Genomic DNA, 16,800 nt, shown 5'->3' on the forward strand with positions numbered 1-16,800 from the left:
CCAAGGTCTTTGCACACACCCAGAAGGATATGTGGGAGGAGCCTATGGATCAACACGGGCTTTTTCTAATACTATTAGTCTCCCGTACCCTCAGTCAGTAGCGCCAGACTGGTTATAACGTGAGCTGAGAAACCTCCCATCCCAACTGAGGTACATTTTTAGCAAGCAATCTGGTAAACCCACTGGGAACTTCAAGTGCTTTAGACCACATAATAAACCATCAATCATTTTAGTATTACAAGTTTCTAATGAGGGTGCAAACGATCTTGCCTGAAGGTACACAGTTAATGGTACCTCACAGTGAACGACCAGAAATGGATATCTGGGTATACTCTAAGCCACCCCCGCCATCATCCAGAGAACTCTTGGGTGGTTTATCAAGATGTCTGCAGGATAAAGAGTATGCTGACATATACAAACAATTATTTAGAAACCTCAAATGTTCGTATACAGGAGTAAAAATAAAGGAAGTTTATTGGGCAACAAAGTTCGATATTTCTAAATGTGAGTAAACCGTTACAATTCACAGACAGACCAAAAGCAGTACATGGATTGGGTTTATTAAAAAAAAGCTTTTCATCTTTTATTTACATTTTTTATAAAACGGTAAAAAAAAAAAATCACCCAGGTCAGAGACCACAGACAGGTAACAATATACGCGATTTGGTTAGAAAGACAAAAAAAATAATAATCAAACAATGAATATTAAATAGCAATATATATATATTTATGTATGTACAATAACGTGGAGTATCTTGCTGGAATGACGAAAATATTCAGTCCATGTGCATTGGGGGATCTTTTGTTCAAACTCCAGGGCTGCTGATCCCTCCAGGGCCCTGGCTTTGTAACGGTCACGTGATCTTGGTGCTCAATCAGAGCATGAGTTTCTCTCCCTTTCATACCCTCTAGCCTGAGAAAGATCTGCCCAAACTGACCATGCACCTCTAGGTCAGGCAGGCAGGCGGGTCAGTAGGCTCAGATTGCGTACATGCAGACAGCTGCTACCACAAGCAAGATGGCAGCCAAGACACCCCAGTGCAGCGAAGAAGTGTCAGAGGTGGACACATGAGACGACATCCCAATCTTCTCATTCCTGTATGCTGCTGGTTTAGACCCTAAAGCAAATAAAGGCAAAAAGGTGATTAGTTAATCGTTTTTTGGGTGATCTGAGAATCCTATTTTACATTTTTATTGGTTTATTAAGTATTGGATTTACAGGATTAATGACGACGGTTTACACTTGTGGAAGGCAGTGGATCTAGGTGAATTAAAATATATGTTGACTGGTATTCTAGGCAAGGCAATAGTTTGACAATGCCAACTGACTGGTTACTTTGCCGCTCTTAAAATATTTTTTCTTGCCAGGGTAATTCACAGTACAGGATTTCACAATCAATTGTTTGGATCTAGGTGGCGATTATGGGCGGGGTGCCTGTTACGATCAGGAGATATGCTTGCTTAAGCTGGTTTGATCTTCCAAGATCAGTTTTGAATCCAAGACTGTCACAGAGGAGGCTAACACGCAGTCAGTTCTTCGAAAGATCTCTTCCCATTCCTATGAAAGGTGCAAAAGCAACCCCGAAGAGCAACTACTCACAAGTTCCTATGGTTCCATCAAGCGAGTGCTAGAATTTTAGGCTAGATCGTTCTCTCCTCAAGGCTTCTGCCACAATTCCCTCCATCTTGTTCCCACTCTTTTCTGGTCACTCTTATCTATATTTCCGGCCCCTTCTCTTCGTTTTCAGTCTTAGGGTGGAGTAAAAGTATTACACAAATAATCCAGTGTACGAATTAGTCACTTACTGGGCACTAACGCTCCTTCCTCTAGAAATTCTGTAATTCACTTGAATAATAGTCATAAACAGTGTCTTTCCACAGATATTTATCATTGCAGGTTGGTTTTCATTATAAAATGGGAATTTTTTTTCCATGTTTTAAATCGCGCATGATGTTCGGGTTTTTGCCGGAAAGTGTTAGTGACGCAACGGAAATCCCCATAAAACACCTGGCAAACAAATGCTCTATAATATCGGCGAACAGGGACGGTGGAAAGGGCCAGTCTGCAGTCCTTCTGAACTGCTCGGCAGCTGAGAGAACAATGTACTCCTCTCTACATCAGGAGTGCAGGGGCTCAGAAAGGCCAAACCATGGCAGATTTTTAGGATAGCAGATAAGACCTATTTATAAACAATGAATTTATTAAATGGTACACATTTACATAGTCCATGTTTAGTATGATAATCTGGCAAGGATAATGACACTCCTGAGCAGGATTCCAGCAGCTCCAAATCATGCACATACTTCCCATCTGAAAATCTAACTCTGTCTGCTTGTAGCTGTCTTTCAACACCACTAGTATGTCAAATTCAAAAATAACTACTAAGCGGCTGCATTTCTGTCTACCAACCCAACCTTTAAACATTACTGCCTCCGGCAGGTTTGTTAGTGTGTGCTCAGTTGCCAGCCAGCGTGTTCACGTAGTCTGTAAATGTCCAAGGAGCTCTCTTGTGGTTCAGCTGCATGGAAGGCGCAAATTGAGACATTCAGCTACATGTGTAACCAGCTCTGTTTGTGTGTGTCTACCCGTTGGCTAGAGGTCTGCTGCGAGGGCCTTACCGTTAGAGACGCCAGAGGGAATTCTCTTGTGCAGTTCGGGCTCTTTCTGGATGAGACGGCCATTTTTCTTTGCTGAATTTGAAACCATCTCCTGGAGCTCTTCAAAGACCTGGAAGCGAGGAGGGAAACAAGGGAGTGAAACTGGGGGCCAGAGACGGAGGAGGGCCTGCTACACCAAACGTATCCCTTATTAAAATGTCAATGCATGATCAGAAGAGGATAGCATGAGTAGGGGCAGGGAAAGTATACAAAGCTCCAAATGTTACCAGTTAATGTGAGGTCATCAAACTGAAGTGTGCAGTAAGTGAGGAAGGTTCAGAGCAGCACCATGTGAGATCAGGTAGGTCATAGTTAGCGGGACCGCCTGAGAGTGTAGTACTGAGAGAGCTCCTGCAGTTGTCAGTGAGAGTGGGGACCCTGACTCTGTAGAGCGAAGGTTGATGTCAGTGAGAAGGGATCATAAGACTCTAGTACACGGCTGAGCTCAGCTTTGTGTCTAGGGAATGGACCATGAGGCTCTAGTACAGCGAGAGATCGCTGGCTGTTAGTAATTGTGAGCCTGAGCACAAGCTCCTTGGAGTGCAGCACGGAGGGAGCTCAGACAGGTGTCAGCGAGAGATGTCTCTAGGGCTGTAGTACTTGAAGAGCTCAACTTGGTGTCAGAGAAGTGGGGCCGGGGAGGTTGCAGTGACTGGAGAGATCAGCTTGGTTTTCAGTGAGGGTGGGTCTCTGAGACCGTCTGTATTGGGCTTCACTTGGTGTCAGCGAGTGTGAGGCCTAGGATGCTGCGGTGCGGAGCGACACGGGTTTGTGTTAGTGAGTGTGGAGCTCTCAGGTCCTTAGTCTTGGGGAACCTCTGCTAGTTATCGGTGGGTTAGGAACCCTTGAATTTGAAGGACCAGGACAGCTCATCTAGTTGTTGGTGAGCGTGAGCTCCTGAGAGGGTGGTACTAAGAGAGCTAACAGGTGTCAGCAAGGGTAGGACTTATGAGATTGTGGAACAGGAGGAGCCCAGATTGGTATCAGGGAGTTGGGATCTGTGAAGCTGTAGTACTGGGAGAGCTAAAGATGTTGTCAGCAAGTGTTGGGCTTGTGTGGCTGTAGTAATGGGATAACTCAGCTTGGTGTCAGCGAGTCTGGGGATCCATGAGGCCGTAATATGGTACAACTGAGCTTAGTATCTTTGAGTGTTGCGGCCCAAGGCTGGAGTACTCGGCTGTGTCAGTGAGTAGGGATACATGTGATTGCATGGCATGAGTGTTGGGAGACCCAGCTCAGTGGGAGTCAATCTGGTCAAGGAGGCAATAACGTTGGGAGAGCTTAGCTTGGTGTCAGTGGGTGCTGGACCAATGAAGCTGCAGTAATGGAGCAGCCAAGCTAGTCAATGATGGCGGCCCATGTTCACACCCCCTACCACAGTATTCACAATACACATCACTTACCCCCACGTTAAGCAGGAACGCCTTCTTGGCTTCCTCTAGCACCTTTCCCTTGGTGCTGTCATCCATTTCAATGGCATCCATGCGAGCACGATACAGTTGCTTGAACTTTGTGGCACTCGAAACCCCATCAAATGTGAAGAAGGCCAATCCCTCGCCGGAAGTAGGCAGCTGCAGGGCTTTCTGAGCAATCTTTTTGAGCACCTGCCCCCCGGACAAGTCCCCCAAGTAGCGGGTGTAGGCATGGGCTACCAGGAGCTCGGGCTCGTGCTGGCCTACATGATGGAGTCTGTTCACATACTTCCTGGTGGCCTTGGGGCAGGGGATCTCTTGCCTCCACTGTGGCCCATAGAAGTATTCCAGGTCAAGCTCCAGCGCTGCTTTGCGGTGCAATTCGACAGGGAAGTAGACAGGAGCATAACCCGGATTATTCTTGTTACGTTCAATCTCCTCCTCCAAAGCTTCGTAGACGAAATACAAGGATGACATCACGAGCTGCAGTGGAGATGAAAGATAGTTGCTAAACTATAAGATACAACAAAAAGCAGCATTTTCTATATATGGACAACAGCAGAAAGTGAGATCACGACATGTAAGGTGGGGGTCAAGCCATCAGATGCAAAGAGAAGCAGCAGACTATGCGCGACTACATCACAAGTGCAATTGAGAACATTACAGGATTGTACGCAATATCCACTTGTATCAAAAACGTATAAACGCTACCCGAGTGTCAAAAAGCTCCAGGGAGTGCTAATAGGGTTTATTTGCACAGCAAATAGCTAGTACTGTTTGAAATTCAGCAAATGCTTTTGTGAATCGTGACAAAGCTATTTTCCCCAGGTGGCACTATGAATGCGATTTCTGTTCAGACTCGCATAAAATATTGTATCTGGGCAAGTTGATTAAGAAGAAGTTAACTCAAACGGACCTAAAATACGAGTCTTGGGACCTTTATTTGAAAGGCAAGACTGGCGAGCCCTTGATTCCCAAATAGTCACCCAGGTGCACTAATGAAACTTTATTGAGAATTTAAAACGGTTGCACAATATAAACAATACACAGTCCAAAGCATGGTTGCTTTGGTTATACATGCTGAGCATGTTTCCGATTTAAAAGCATTGCTGAATCAGGTTTAAATGTTCTACTACCACTTCCCCTACTTGTAAAATGTTGAGCCCAGCACATGGTAATATTGTTTTTATCAAACAATCAATTTCTTAAAACAACCTAAATAAGTTTATTTGTGCAACGAGGCAGCTATTCTAAAACAGGACAAAATAGCTATTGGATTGGACTCTTTTAAAATAACTAATTAACTGAAAACACTTTAAATGTATAAATAACAAATGGATGAATAAGTAAAAGGCAACAACAATATCAACGTTTCATTAGTTATAGCTACAATTTCAGTTTTTGTAAAATATTATTTTACGCATATAGGGATGTGTGGTTAACTATATATTTTTTTTGGGGGGGGGGGGGGGGGATGAAAGATAATTTTTACTTTCCCTTTAAAGTTTTGACTTGTGTAGTCTTTTTTCCATATGACTGACTGAGTTGGCATTTTCTGTTAATGCCCAAAGTCATTTTCCTATATTTGTGTCTCACTGTATGCCATAAATACAATGTTATTTCCCTAGCTTTTACAAAGACCTCCTGGTCGAAACGCGTCAGCTACCCTAATAAATCTTCTTTGGACTTACTTGGAGTGCAGGCACTTTCTTGTGGCGCGGCGTGGCTGCGTTAACAAGGACCTTCAAGTATATATATTAGGAATTATTTTCATCAACAAGAATTATACTCGCACTCCAGGAGTTGTATTTCTGGGCTCATTTATTCCATTGACTTTTCAGCCATCACCAGTTACAAAACCAACGCGTTTCGACCAGAGAGAGGGGGGGGGTGTAGTGGGGTGGGGTGTGTATAGTTCTGTTTATAAGACTATATATATTTATAAACAGAACTCTGCTTTAGCTCGAGTCGGGGGTAGACGCCGTCCTACCCTGCTGCAAAGCTGGCCGCTTTCAGCGAGGTGGACGTTCCATTTACAGAAATATGCTGAACTTGTCCTGGTGTAACTGTCAAACAAAAAAAGGAAAACAAGGAAAGGAGTAGAGAGGTACCACTTCAGCGAGTGGTGGAGGTGGATACTTCCTCCCAGTCAATTATACATAAACAAAGGGATCCACCCACGAGTATAAGAGATCTCCCGATTACTCAATATGTATCCCACGGTCGTGGAGAATACACATTAGTTGTTTAAATACCCCTCACACACCAAAAGGGCCCTTGGTGTCATGCTTCATCATAGGGGTCTTCCTGCCCCTCTACGGGACAGGGCGTGCTACGACCTACGTTTGCGCGGGAGCACTGTTGTTGGTGAGACAGCTATGTGTGATGCGGGGGTGTGAGAGGAAGGGTCAGGAGTGAATAAGGAGTGAATTAAAAAATACCTGGCTCTCAGGTCTCGGAAAATGTATTCTGCCGTTCGAGCTGGTATTACTAAAAGGTGGGGTGAGGAGGGTGTATGCCTCAATGAGCTATGCCTCCTAGTGGTGTCGACATGTTTCGAAGCTTCCCCATGCTTCTTCGTCAGGACCTTAAGGATCCCTTCCTGCCACTAACTGTTGTGTTTATAACAAAAATTGTGAGAAAATGAAATGAAAAAAGGAAGTAAATATTCACAGAAGGCATTTAGGAGTCCTAAAGTTAGGACTCCTAACTTCTGTGAATACCGAAATGAGTAAGTGCCTTCTGTGAATACCGAAATGAGTAAGTGCCTTCTGTGAATACCAAAATGGCAGTAAGTTTAGGATTTTGTCTTAAGTTAGTTCTGTGAATCGGGCCCCATGGGTTTAGTACCCAACTCAAGCAACAAGCCAACAAGTGGTGTGCGAGACAATATTCATTTATTAATTCTAAGGACATACAAAATCACCTTCGAGATCGTGGCCTAAGCTTCAACTGAGTAATAGAGTCCTGTCTGACTGGAGAGGGATTGTGCAACAGATCCATGTATCTAACTACCAATGTCTCTACGGGCAAGACAGGAGGGTGGAAAGTCCCTGAAGCTTAGCTCTGAAATATGTGTTCTTAATTATATGATTGGCGTATTGTACGCTGTTTTTGTTTGGTCACCTCATTACTACCAGTCAAACACTGAACTATAGCACTCACCAACTAAAAGGTGACTAGCTAACATTTACAAAGGATCTGCCACTATGTTGCAATACGTCTGCCGCTTTTTTTGGTAGTATTTTTTAATTTTTTAGCTAGAAACAAAATTAGTTTGTGTTGAAATCCTGCAAATTGTGTAGAAGATAGTAGATTATGTGGCAAGCGAGGTAAATCCAAAACTATACAGAAAATGCAAAGGCATCAGAATAGCATATTTTCAGTCGTCCTGGTCATACTGTATGATTCATATTTCCCTAATGGTGGCTAGTGCCTACTTGGATAAATGTGTCAATTCTACCTCTCTTTAGAACACTTCCCCCTGAGAGTAAAGATGCCCCTCATCATGTTTACCTACGCACCACACACAAAATAACCCACAAAGTTCAATGTTCCACAAACACCCCCCTTTCTAACAGGCGCTCCAGAATGCGCCTAGAACCTTCATGCAGACCGGAGCACGTCATGAGTATGAAGCTATATGTAAATGATACAATACAATACATATTTCTTGCTTGAAATCAGACCTCTCGCCTTGCCGTTCTTTTAATGTGCTGCACTGTGTGCAGAGAATGATTAGTATTGCCGACCTAAGAGAGAGTGCACATACCAGAAGGATGTCACCCTGGTAGGTCATTGCCAATGACCTGCATACGGAAGTATACAATCAGGCAGATGTGTCTGGGGCCCAAAATCACCTTTTTATAGTGAAACAGTCATTGCTAAGTCATTTTGTTTACAACGTAATTGAGATTGTTATTGCCAAAATATCCCGGCTAAAGGGACATATTTATCTGGTTTTGTAATGGATTTGCTTATTCAGAATATTATTTTTTAATTGTTTACTATTAATTACAGTTAATTCCCATGTATTACTCAAATGTTTAGCAATGTAATTGGGGGTAGTGATTGTTGAATTTCAATTCATTTTTGTTAATCTTTTGCAAACACGTTAGTGTAATTATTACCAACAATGCCATCAAATTCAACTAAGCACCCCACCATCATTGTTAACGCTATCAACAACATATCTAACATGTTTTGGTTTTTGGATATAGGTAGTTCTACAAATGCACTTCATGCATATGAACTATGAAACCAGTCAGCCCTCCACTGACTTCGCAAAGTGTAACTTGGGGCCATGCAAAACTTCAATTACACTTATGTAGTTTGTGGTACTTCATTTTACAAAAAATAGTGAAAAGTTTGCAAAAGCCCAATTTTGCATATCCTCCTTAAACCAGTTCCCTTTCTGTTGTCTAGTGTGAATTTGAACTCCAGGAATGCCCTCACGTTCAGTTTTTACTCACAGTATATTTCGCTAAACTCATTGCTAACTTTGCGTAACTTTCCAAACATTTCACATAACTTAAAAATAAAAGAACTATGCTGTTTTGTACTTCTCCAACGACTACCTCCTAGAACATTTTCTTAACGTTCAATAGCATAAAATGTTGATAGAAATAGCGCCGTAGGTAGTAGAGACCTGCGAATGGCAATCTTAAGTTTTTGGTGAGTGGTTCATAGTGGGAAACAGAGACTCTTCTGTGTCACCACTGCCTTTCAGTATAGCATGCTTTATCTTTGTATTACGTTTTTAGGTCTCTTTGCGTCTATACAGATAGCTTTAGACAATACATTTAGAGAAAAAAACAATAGTCCAACCTATTTAAAATATACAGAACGTATATGGTGCTGAAGTTATGATAGGATACACAGTACCACGAGTACCAGATGCAAAGCAAAGTAGGACTTGGGTGAACTCCTCCTGAAACTTGAAATACGAGAGCTGGGTTTCTAGCCACCAAACGGCACCATGGTCCCATTTAGTGCCGCCATCTTAGATCTGGTCTGCCACTCACTTCCTCGTGTAACGTACCTTAAATTCATCGAGCGACACTTGTCCTTTCTGGAAGTTTCTCATGAACTCGGTGTCCTCTGCTTGCTGGTGCACTTCCTTCGTCGCCTCTTTAAGGGCTTCGGACAGGTCAGCTAGGGCACTGAGGAGAGAGAAGAGTAAAGGCTGTGAGGGTGCATGTAATGTGTTTGTTTTGCAGATTTATACAGCGCAAACTCGACCCGGAGGTATCGGAGCGCTTTACATGAGCACCAGTTGCGTTATTTTACACCGCTCCCAGTTGCATGTGCATTGTGCACCTGAATGTGGCGTTACAGTGTCCCCTAATGCACAAGCCACGTGAGGCTGTGTGTTCTATTACAAAGTCCCTAGTGCATGTATTCGCTGAGGTAGCATGTGATGCTACACTGCTTCTGGTGCATGTACACACACTGCAAGTCTGCGCGGGATATGACACTGCCCCCTGGTGAAACTGTACTGCCAGCATGTTTGTGGTGTTGGCCTCTGGTGCTGAGGGTGCATGGACACTGTGAGGCTGCGTAGTGGTGATATTTCACTGCCTCTGGTGCACGTAGCCTGTGATACAGCACGTGACACTACACTGTCCTATGACACATTTACATATCTTTTGAACTTGCATGTGATATTTCACAGTCCTTTAGTGCTGTTGCTTGTGAGGCAGCTTGAGATACACTATGCTTTGGTGCGTGAAGTGTGAGGCCCCGTCTGAAATGATACTGTCCTCTGTAGCGTGTACACTGTGAGGGAGCATGTAGTGTTACACTGTCCCTAGTGCACGTGCTCTGCGAGGCTGCTTGTGATACTACACTGTGCTTTGGTGCATGAAGTGTGAGGCCCCGTCTGAGGTGATACAGTCCTCTGGAGCGTGTACACTGTGAGGGAGCATGTAGTGTTACACTGTCCCTAGTGCACGTGCTCTGCGAGGCTGCTTGTGATACTACACTGTGCTTTGGTGCGTGAAGTGTGAGGCCCCGTCTGAGGTGATAGTCCTCTGGAGCGTGTACACTGTGAGGGAGCATGTAGTGTTACACTGTCCCTAGTGCACGTGCTCTGCGAGGCTGCTTGTGATACTACACTGTACTTTGGTGCGTGAAGTGTGAGGCCCCGTCTGAGGTGATACAGTCCTCTGGAGCGTGTACACTGTGAGGGAGCACGTAGTGTTACACTGTCCCTAGTGCACGTGCTCTGCGAGGCTGCTTGTGATACTACACTATACTTTGGTGCGTGAAGTGTGAGGCCCCGTCTGAGGTGATACAGTCTTCTGGAGCGTGTACACTGTGAGGGAGCACGTAGTGTTACACTGTCCCTAGTGCACGTGCTCTGCGAGGCTGCTTGTGATACTACACTGTGCTTTGGTGCATGAAGTGTGAAGCCCCGTCTGAACTAATACTGTCCTCTGGAGCGTGTACACTGTGAGGGAGCATGTAGTGTTACACTGTCCCCAGTGCACGTGCTCTGGGAGGCTGCTTGTGATACTAAGCCCCCACCCCCCGCGTGCACTTCAAAGGCGATGTTTCATGTACCTCTAATGCGTCTACATCCTAACGCTGCATGAGATGCGACACTACCGCCCACACGCAGACACGGCAGTCTGCGACCGACCAGGTAGGATGGACCCCATTGCTGACCCCTTTCTACCAAGTAGCTCGGGTTCTACATCGCCCATCACATCTCCTTCAATCACGGATTGCCAATATACCACAGACAGCCTAGCACCAAGTGCCCCTCGTCATGCATTGTATAGACCAGAGCTAGGGCAAACGCTATGGATGCCCTACTGCGAGGTCAGGACACTTACCGGGGAAGGGCGTCTCTACTAAACGATGATAGCAGGTTACACCACAAACGGCCAGAGGGGTGTGCCAGATTCATGCAATGCCATAAAACGCCTTGTTACAAAGGCAGCACCCAAATAGCAAAACGTCATTTTCTCTTGGCCTCTAATAAATCCTTGCACCGGAGCAGCCTTTTGGCATATTTGGCAGAGGCTCCCCTTTCGCAGTAGATTATACAAGACAAGCGACCCCCTTGCCACACGGGAGATCAAAAATTGCAACAAAAAACTCGATGGCAGGCAGTCTCAGCCTGTACCCCTAAGACAGTAAAACCTCTTCATTCATACCTGTGCTGTCACTCTTACTGTTTACAAAGGAGCTCTAGACCGCTCTCCTCAAGCAAGAACTTTATTAAAGAACCTCAAACATTGTCACTCAGCTCGGCCTGATGCGAAGTTTGTGGCCCCACCACCGATGACCACAACAGGGCGCTAGAATCCAGCAATTGACATCGATTCGAGGGAAAATGGACCGCCCAAATGGCACTATATAATTTTACCCGAAGCTCGGATTTCCCTTGCACTGGATCTGACTAAAGCAAGCACTTCAAACAAGCATAGGAGAAGGAAACCCCATCTTACAGTTTATTTGTGACATCATAATGCCTGCTGCCAGCAGCCCGTGTGAAAGGCAGCTCAGGGGCCATTATTATAGCTGCCTTTTAAACAGCAAAAGGGAGAACTGGCCTATCCCCCTTATAATCTGTTTTTCTAAAATGAACAGTGATCAGCAGAAAGAAGCTATTCATGACAAAGTGTTTAATTGCTTACAACACCATAGCTCACTACAAGAAAGAACAGCTCTGCTTGTTAAGCCTAATTCTGAGCGAAAGTCTTTTGTTTAAAATATGATTCTATTATGATTTTGCAACAAGTTGCTAACTGCTTTTGGCGTGCTTAATTTTGCACCACAGAGTCATCTTTTATTCTTCATGTCTGCGAGCTTAGTAACTTTCACATGAAGGAGCAAGGCACCAAGGATTTAAGCTTTCAGTGGGAACGTTAATGGTGTAGCCACGTATTATAAAGAATAAAATACGTTATGCCATATGTTAAGGATATTGTAAGGCACCTCAGAGTTATTTGACCTTATAAGGGAACTCTGCCTTTGGTTTCCTCCTTCTACAAGGTCACAGAATACCTAGGGTACTTCCAGTATCCTAATAATGTATGTGTATGGCAAGGGATACTTACTTTATCTTTTATATATATATCGCCCTTTCATCAACCCTGTATACTCGGAACCATGCAAACACACAATACGTCTTTGCTCTCAACACAATCGGTTTTGCCATTGGGACAAACCCGTCTGCTTTCCTACAGCACCTATTAACTTTCCCACTGGAAAAATTCAATTCTGCGGCTGCAACCTTTTATGGCATAGTTATGGGCAAGCCGCATTTGCCACATAAGCCATCATCTGCAGATTTTTTTTTAACAAAAAAAAAATGTTTCTAGCTCAGACAAATCAAAGGTTACTAAAAACATGGTGAGACATATTCCTGGAAAGGTTGACCGGTCATCCTTAAATTAGTTCTCCATGCTTTGGGTTTCGCATTGGTACTAATAAGCAGAATTGTTTTCCCAGTCAGTGGTACCTTGTGTAAAAATGATAAAATAGTACGCGAATATTATCACAAAATGTCCCGCAAAAATGCCGCATAAACTGCCTTTCTTTGCTGCATAATTTAGCCAACCGTGCCGCATAATTTGGTTCTCCTATGCTGCGTAATTCGAGTGGCCCTGCCTATTATCAGTACTCGAAAAGTTTGAAAGCGCCCCCATTGTTTGTTGAGGAGGGTGGGTGAGGTCCAGTGAGATCAAATAATATCCTCAAACACATACTTACGATTTGTACTGACACCAGCACATCAGAAATATATAGTCAAAATAAAGCGTTGTATTCACTTTATCAATGTTTGAAATAGTGATTATTGCACATCTTATTCATGAACATATGTATCTGTTTTCGGGCTGCTTTGTGAAAGTTATTCAATATTTATGTACTTTTGAAAACATTTAACAAAGATGCGTGGTGATTAAAAAAAGACAAAAGAAAGCGTTAGGCGTGGAAGGAAGGGGACAGGAGGGCCGATTTAGAGTGAAGAGTGAGTGCCGTCTTGGCTTTCGCTCATTGTCACTCACCTGTGAGAGCGGGGGCTCTGTGTGGTGGTCATGTCGACAGCCGTCTCTTTCTCTCCAGTGGCAAACTCGCTGGGCGGTCGCGATCACCTATTCACGTGCTCTCTGGTCGGTTCCCTTCTCTCGCCGCAGACGGTTCTGGTCACTGCAGGCTGCCAACTACAGACTTCCTTGGCCAGTGTTCACACTAGTGTTTCCAGGTCACTGCAGCCAGCGGGTCACTGCTCTCACTGTAGGATGCGATGCTCTCGCTCAAAGCTCCCAGCTGCAGCCTCAGTCTCTGCTCGCTCAGTCCGCTGCTGTGATTTTATACCTTCCCCGGCTGTCACGTGACGCTTGAACAAAAGTTGCTGATAGCTGCCTTTGAGTTTGAGATTGCTCCAGAGCCGAGTGTTCACATGGGGGTGAGGGGAGGGGAGTGGGGTCAGACTGACACAGCACGGAAAACAGGAAGCACGCGCCGAACTCCCGGAAACGGGGAGAGGGAGGGGGGTTTAGGGCCTCAGAGTCAGGACAGAGAGCGAGTGAGTAAGACGAGTCCGAATTTATGGAGAATAAGGAAGCATTAGACTGACAGAAAAGAAAATGAAACACGCCTCATGGAGAATGAGACAGACTGGAAGGGGAGCGAGAGAGACCATGAGACAGGGTTAAGGACGAGACGTAGAAACAACTAATGGGGGGGGGCAGATCTGAGGGCAACTCGAGACAGGACTACAGGAGAATGAGCTAGATACGAGATTACCTGAGACAGATCTGAGAGAGAGAAGGCAGATATGATGCAGAATGAGAGTCCTGGAAATTAGTAGTTTTTTTAAAGCGAGAATGAGACATTCGAGGGAGAATGAGACTTACCCTGGAGAGAGGAGACAGATCCGCGGAAGAACGACTCGTACCTGAAACAAAGAAGTACGCTGATCGGAGTGATAATGAGAAATATCCTACAGAGAGAAAGAGACAAGATCTGAAGGAGAATTAGACAGATTTAAGGGAGAATAAGAGGGCCATGAAAAAGAGAAGGGAACGATCTGCTGTAGAATTAGAGAGAGAGAAAGGAAACGGTACCCCAAGAAGCTTGAGACAGATCTGAATGAGAGGCAGAATGAACCAAACTTTGGGAGAAAATGATGACGCGCTAAAGGGAAAAGAAACAAACATTAAGAGCAAGTGAGACAGATGTGAGTGAGTGAGTTACACCAGAGACTTCACGAGACAGACCTCGAAGAGAACAGTCTGATTTGAGGCAGCACGAGATAGCGTTGAGAAAGGACACAGATATGAGAGAGAATGAGACAGACAGACACAAGAGAGAAGACAGATCTCAGAGAAAATGAGACAGATCTGTGAGTGTGAGAGGAATCAGGACTGAGGGAGAATGAGGCTGACCTAAGAGAGAAGAGACATCCGATGGAGAATCAGACAGACCTGAAACAAAGGACACCGACTGGAGTGTGAATCAGACATATCCTACAACAAGCATTTGCAATGCAATAGGTCTCGCATTTAGGCGAGTTTAAGCTATTGGCATTGTAAATGACAATGCCTTTTATTTATGTTTTAAAAACGAAAACAAAAATTAAAGGCATTGACATTTGCAATGTCAATAGCACAAACTCGCGTAAATGTGAGACCTATTGCATTGCAAATGCTTGTTGCTTATGCTGTGCAGCCGGTGCGTCACTTTTTGTGACGCACCGGCAGCATAAAAAATGTGCCATGTTGCGCCCTATTTACAAAGTGACGCATCTAGGCAGATGCGTCACTTTGTATACCCCTGCACCAAATTATACCTGCACCAGGTATAGGGTATGCAGGGTGAGTGTTGCCCGGCAAAAAGCCTTGTAGAAGTGGCACATTGAAATCTGAGAACTCAGTGTGCCACTTCTAGGACGCCATTGCGTCAATATCTTACACCTGCCTCACAGCAGGTGTAAGACTGATGCAGGCAAGCCCCGTGTGATAGGACACATTGCTGGAGTTGCGTCTATTTTCTGACACCCCAACAATGCATCACTTTTGCGCCTACAGATATGTCAGAAATACTGACGTATCTGTAACTCCTTGAGACATACAGTAAATATGACGCATCCATCATGTCGCAAGGAGGGCGCACTAAGAAGTGACACATCCCTGTTATCACACAGCGATACATCACTTCTCATAGAAAAGGCCCTAAATGTGTTTACATCTAATATTCATGGATAGTTATGTCTGTTTTCAATATTCTAACACAGCAGCAGCTCAACAATATTACTGCAAATAAGCTCTGTGACGCCCTCTCATTTCTTATGTTAGGCCTTATTTTGATCTAAAAGAACCTTTTTTTAATGTATATTGCATGAAACATAAACACAACATTTCTCTGTAAAAATGGCTGTACTAGACTCTCACACATCAGGTACATAATAAAATTAATTAAAGGAAAACAGTATTTAAAAAAATCTGTTTAAGCAATATTCAAGGTCATTAGGGCAAAACTCTGGAGAACGGAGCTGACTGTGTCAGGGGGCCCCCTGAAAGGCTGGGGCCCTGGGCCAGAGCCCACTTTGCCTATGCATTAAAACGTCTCTGGCTTCTTCATATATGCAAATGCCTGTGAAATGATGCGTCCCCAATTTTCCTTAATTTTTTGATCTGAGGTGAATCGGTCAATTAAAAAAAATGAAATTTATTTGGTGCAAATTATTATTACATTTTTGTAATAAGGGGACGAAGGACCCTACTAAGATTGGTAACAACCCAAGACTACAGACCCCAGAATGCATTAGATAATAAAATCCCATGGGTGAGATGGCCACCGAGTTTATTTGTGGGTATGCAAGTCCCAGGATATATATGCTTGTAGGATTAAAAAACAGAATTGTCGCCTACGGAATTGCCCGAAAGTGACTGATAACACAGGGCAGTGGCCAGTACTGTATAATTAACTCAGGAAGTGCAGGCCAGTTTTTGTTTCTTAAACGGCTCATCACTCAAGTCATGTCACCTCTCCGCCCCCATGGGGAATCTGCCCACGCATCTTAACATAAAGCGACGCTGCCAGTTTCTCTGTGTGAAGGAAACAGGCAAGCAGGCCGAGGGAGACGCCCTCCCCACCAAGAGGAATTGTAGGCCGCCCTCCTGCTGATCGGAGTTGTTCCTAATTGAATTAACGTGCCTGTGGTCGCACGGCAAAACGTAAATACTCCTGCCTGATAATATGGGGGGTGGGGGGTCTTGTAAATGAGGCCAGTTCAAGGTATTCACACAACATGATAATTATCAGTAAACAAATACTTTGTTACACAAACTAATGACCACGTGATAGGGCTGCTGGACGGGATTCTGAGGTCTATCTCTAGCCGGGCAGTGTGAAGAGCAGTTTGGCCAAGATAGGAATTTGGAGGGCCTGTACAGCGTTTACCATGCTGGAGCGAGCAGGGGCAGGCGTGATAATTGCTAACAGATGGCGCGGCTGCTCGCTCCCGCAAGGTAAACGTGATACATGCACGAGTACTAATAGTAAACAGTGCAGAACATGCACGAGTTTCATCAAAAGCCCGGAGTGATTCCAAGAGGTCACTCCAATGCAGTGCTTGCGCGCTGCGTAGGCGAGACCTAAAAAAGAGAGGGTGTGAGAGAGAGAACAAGAAGACATCTAATGCAAGAATCAGGCAGACCTGAGGGGGACTAAGAGATGAAGAAAGAAGGCGGCCAGGGGCCTAACACCGGCC

At 44.5% G+C, this 16,800-nt stretch overlaps 1 protein-coding gene across 1 annotated transcript; it reads right to left on the minus strand.

Annotated features, from left to right (window-relative positions):
- Positions 1 to 448: 448 nt before the first annotated feature.
- HMOX1 (heme oxygenase 1) lies at positions 449 to 13,479 on the minus strand. Its single transcript, XM_085601104.1, has 5 exons — positions 13,091 to 13,479; positions 9,112 to 9,232; positions 4,062 to 4,553; positions 2,620 to 2,728; positions 449 to 1,118 (listed from the first exon to the last, which is right to left on the minus strand). Exons 1-5 carry the CDS (start codon positions 13,120 to 13,122, stop codon positions 979 to 981), a joined length of 894 nt encoding a protein of 297 aa, XP_085457230.1. The 5' UTR covers positions 13,123 to 13,479; the 3' UTR covers positions 449 to 978.
- Positions 13,480 to 16,800: the final 3,321 nt, after the last annotated feature.

The sequence above is a fragment of the Triturus cristatus genome, chromosome 4_2 (genome assembly GCF_964204655.1).
Source record: "Triturus cristatus chromosome 4_2, aTriCri1.1, whole genome shotgun sequence".
NCBI lineage: Eukaryota > Metazoa > Chordata > Amphibia > Caudata > Salamandridae > Triturus > Triturus cristatus.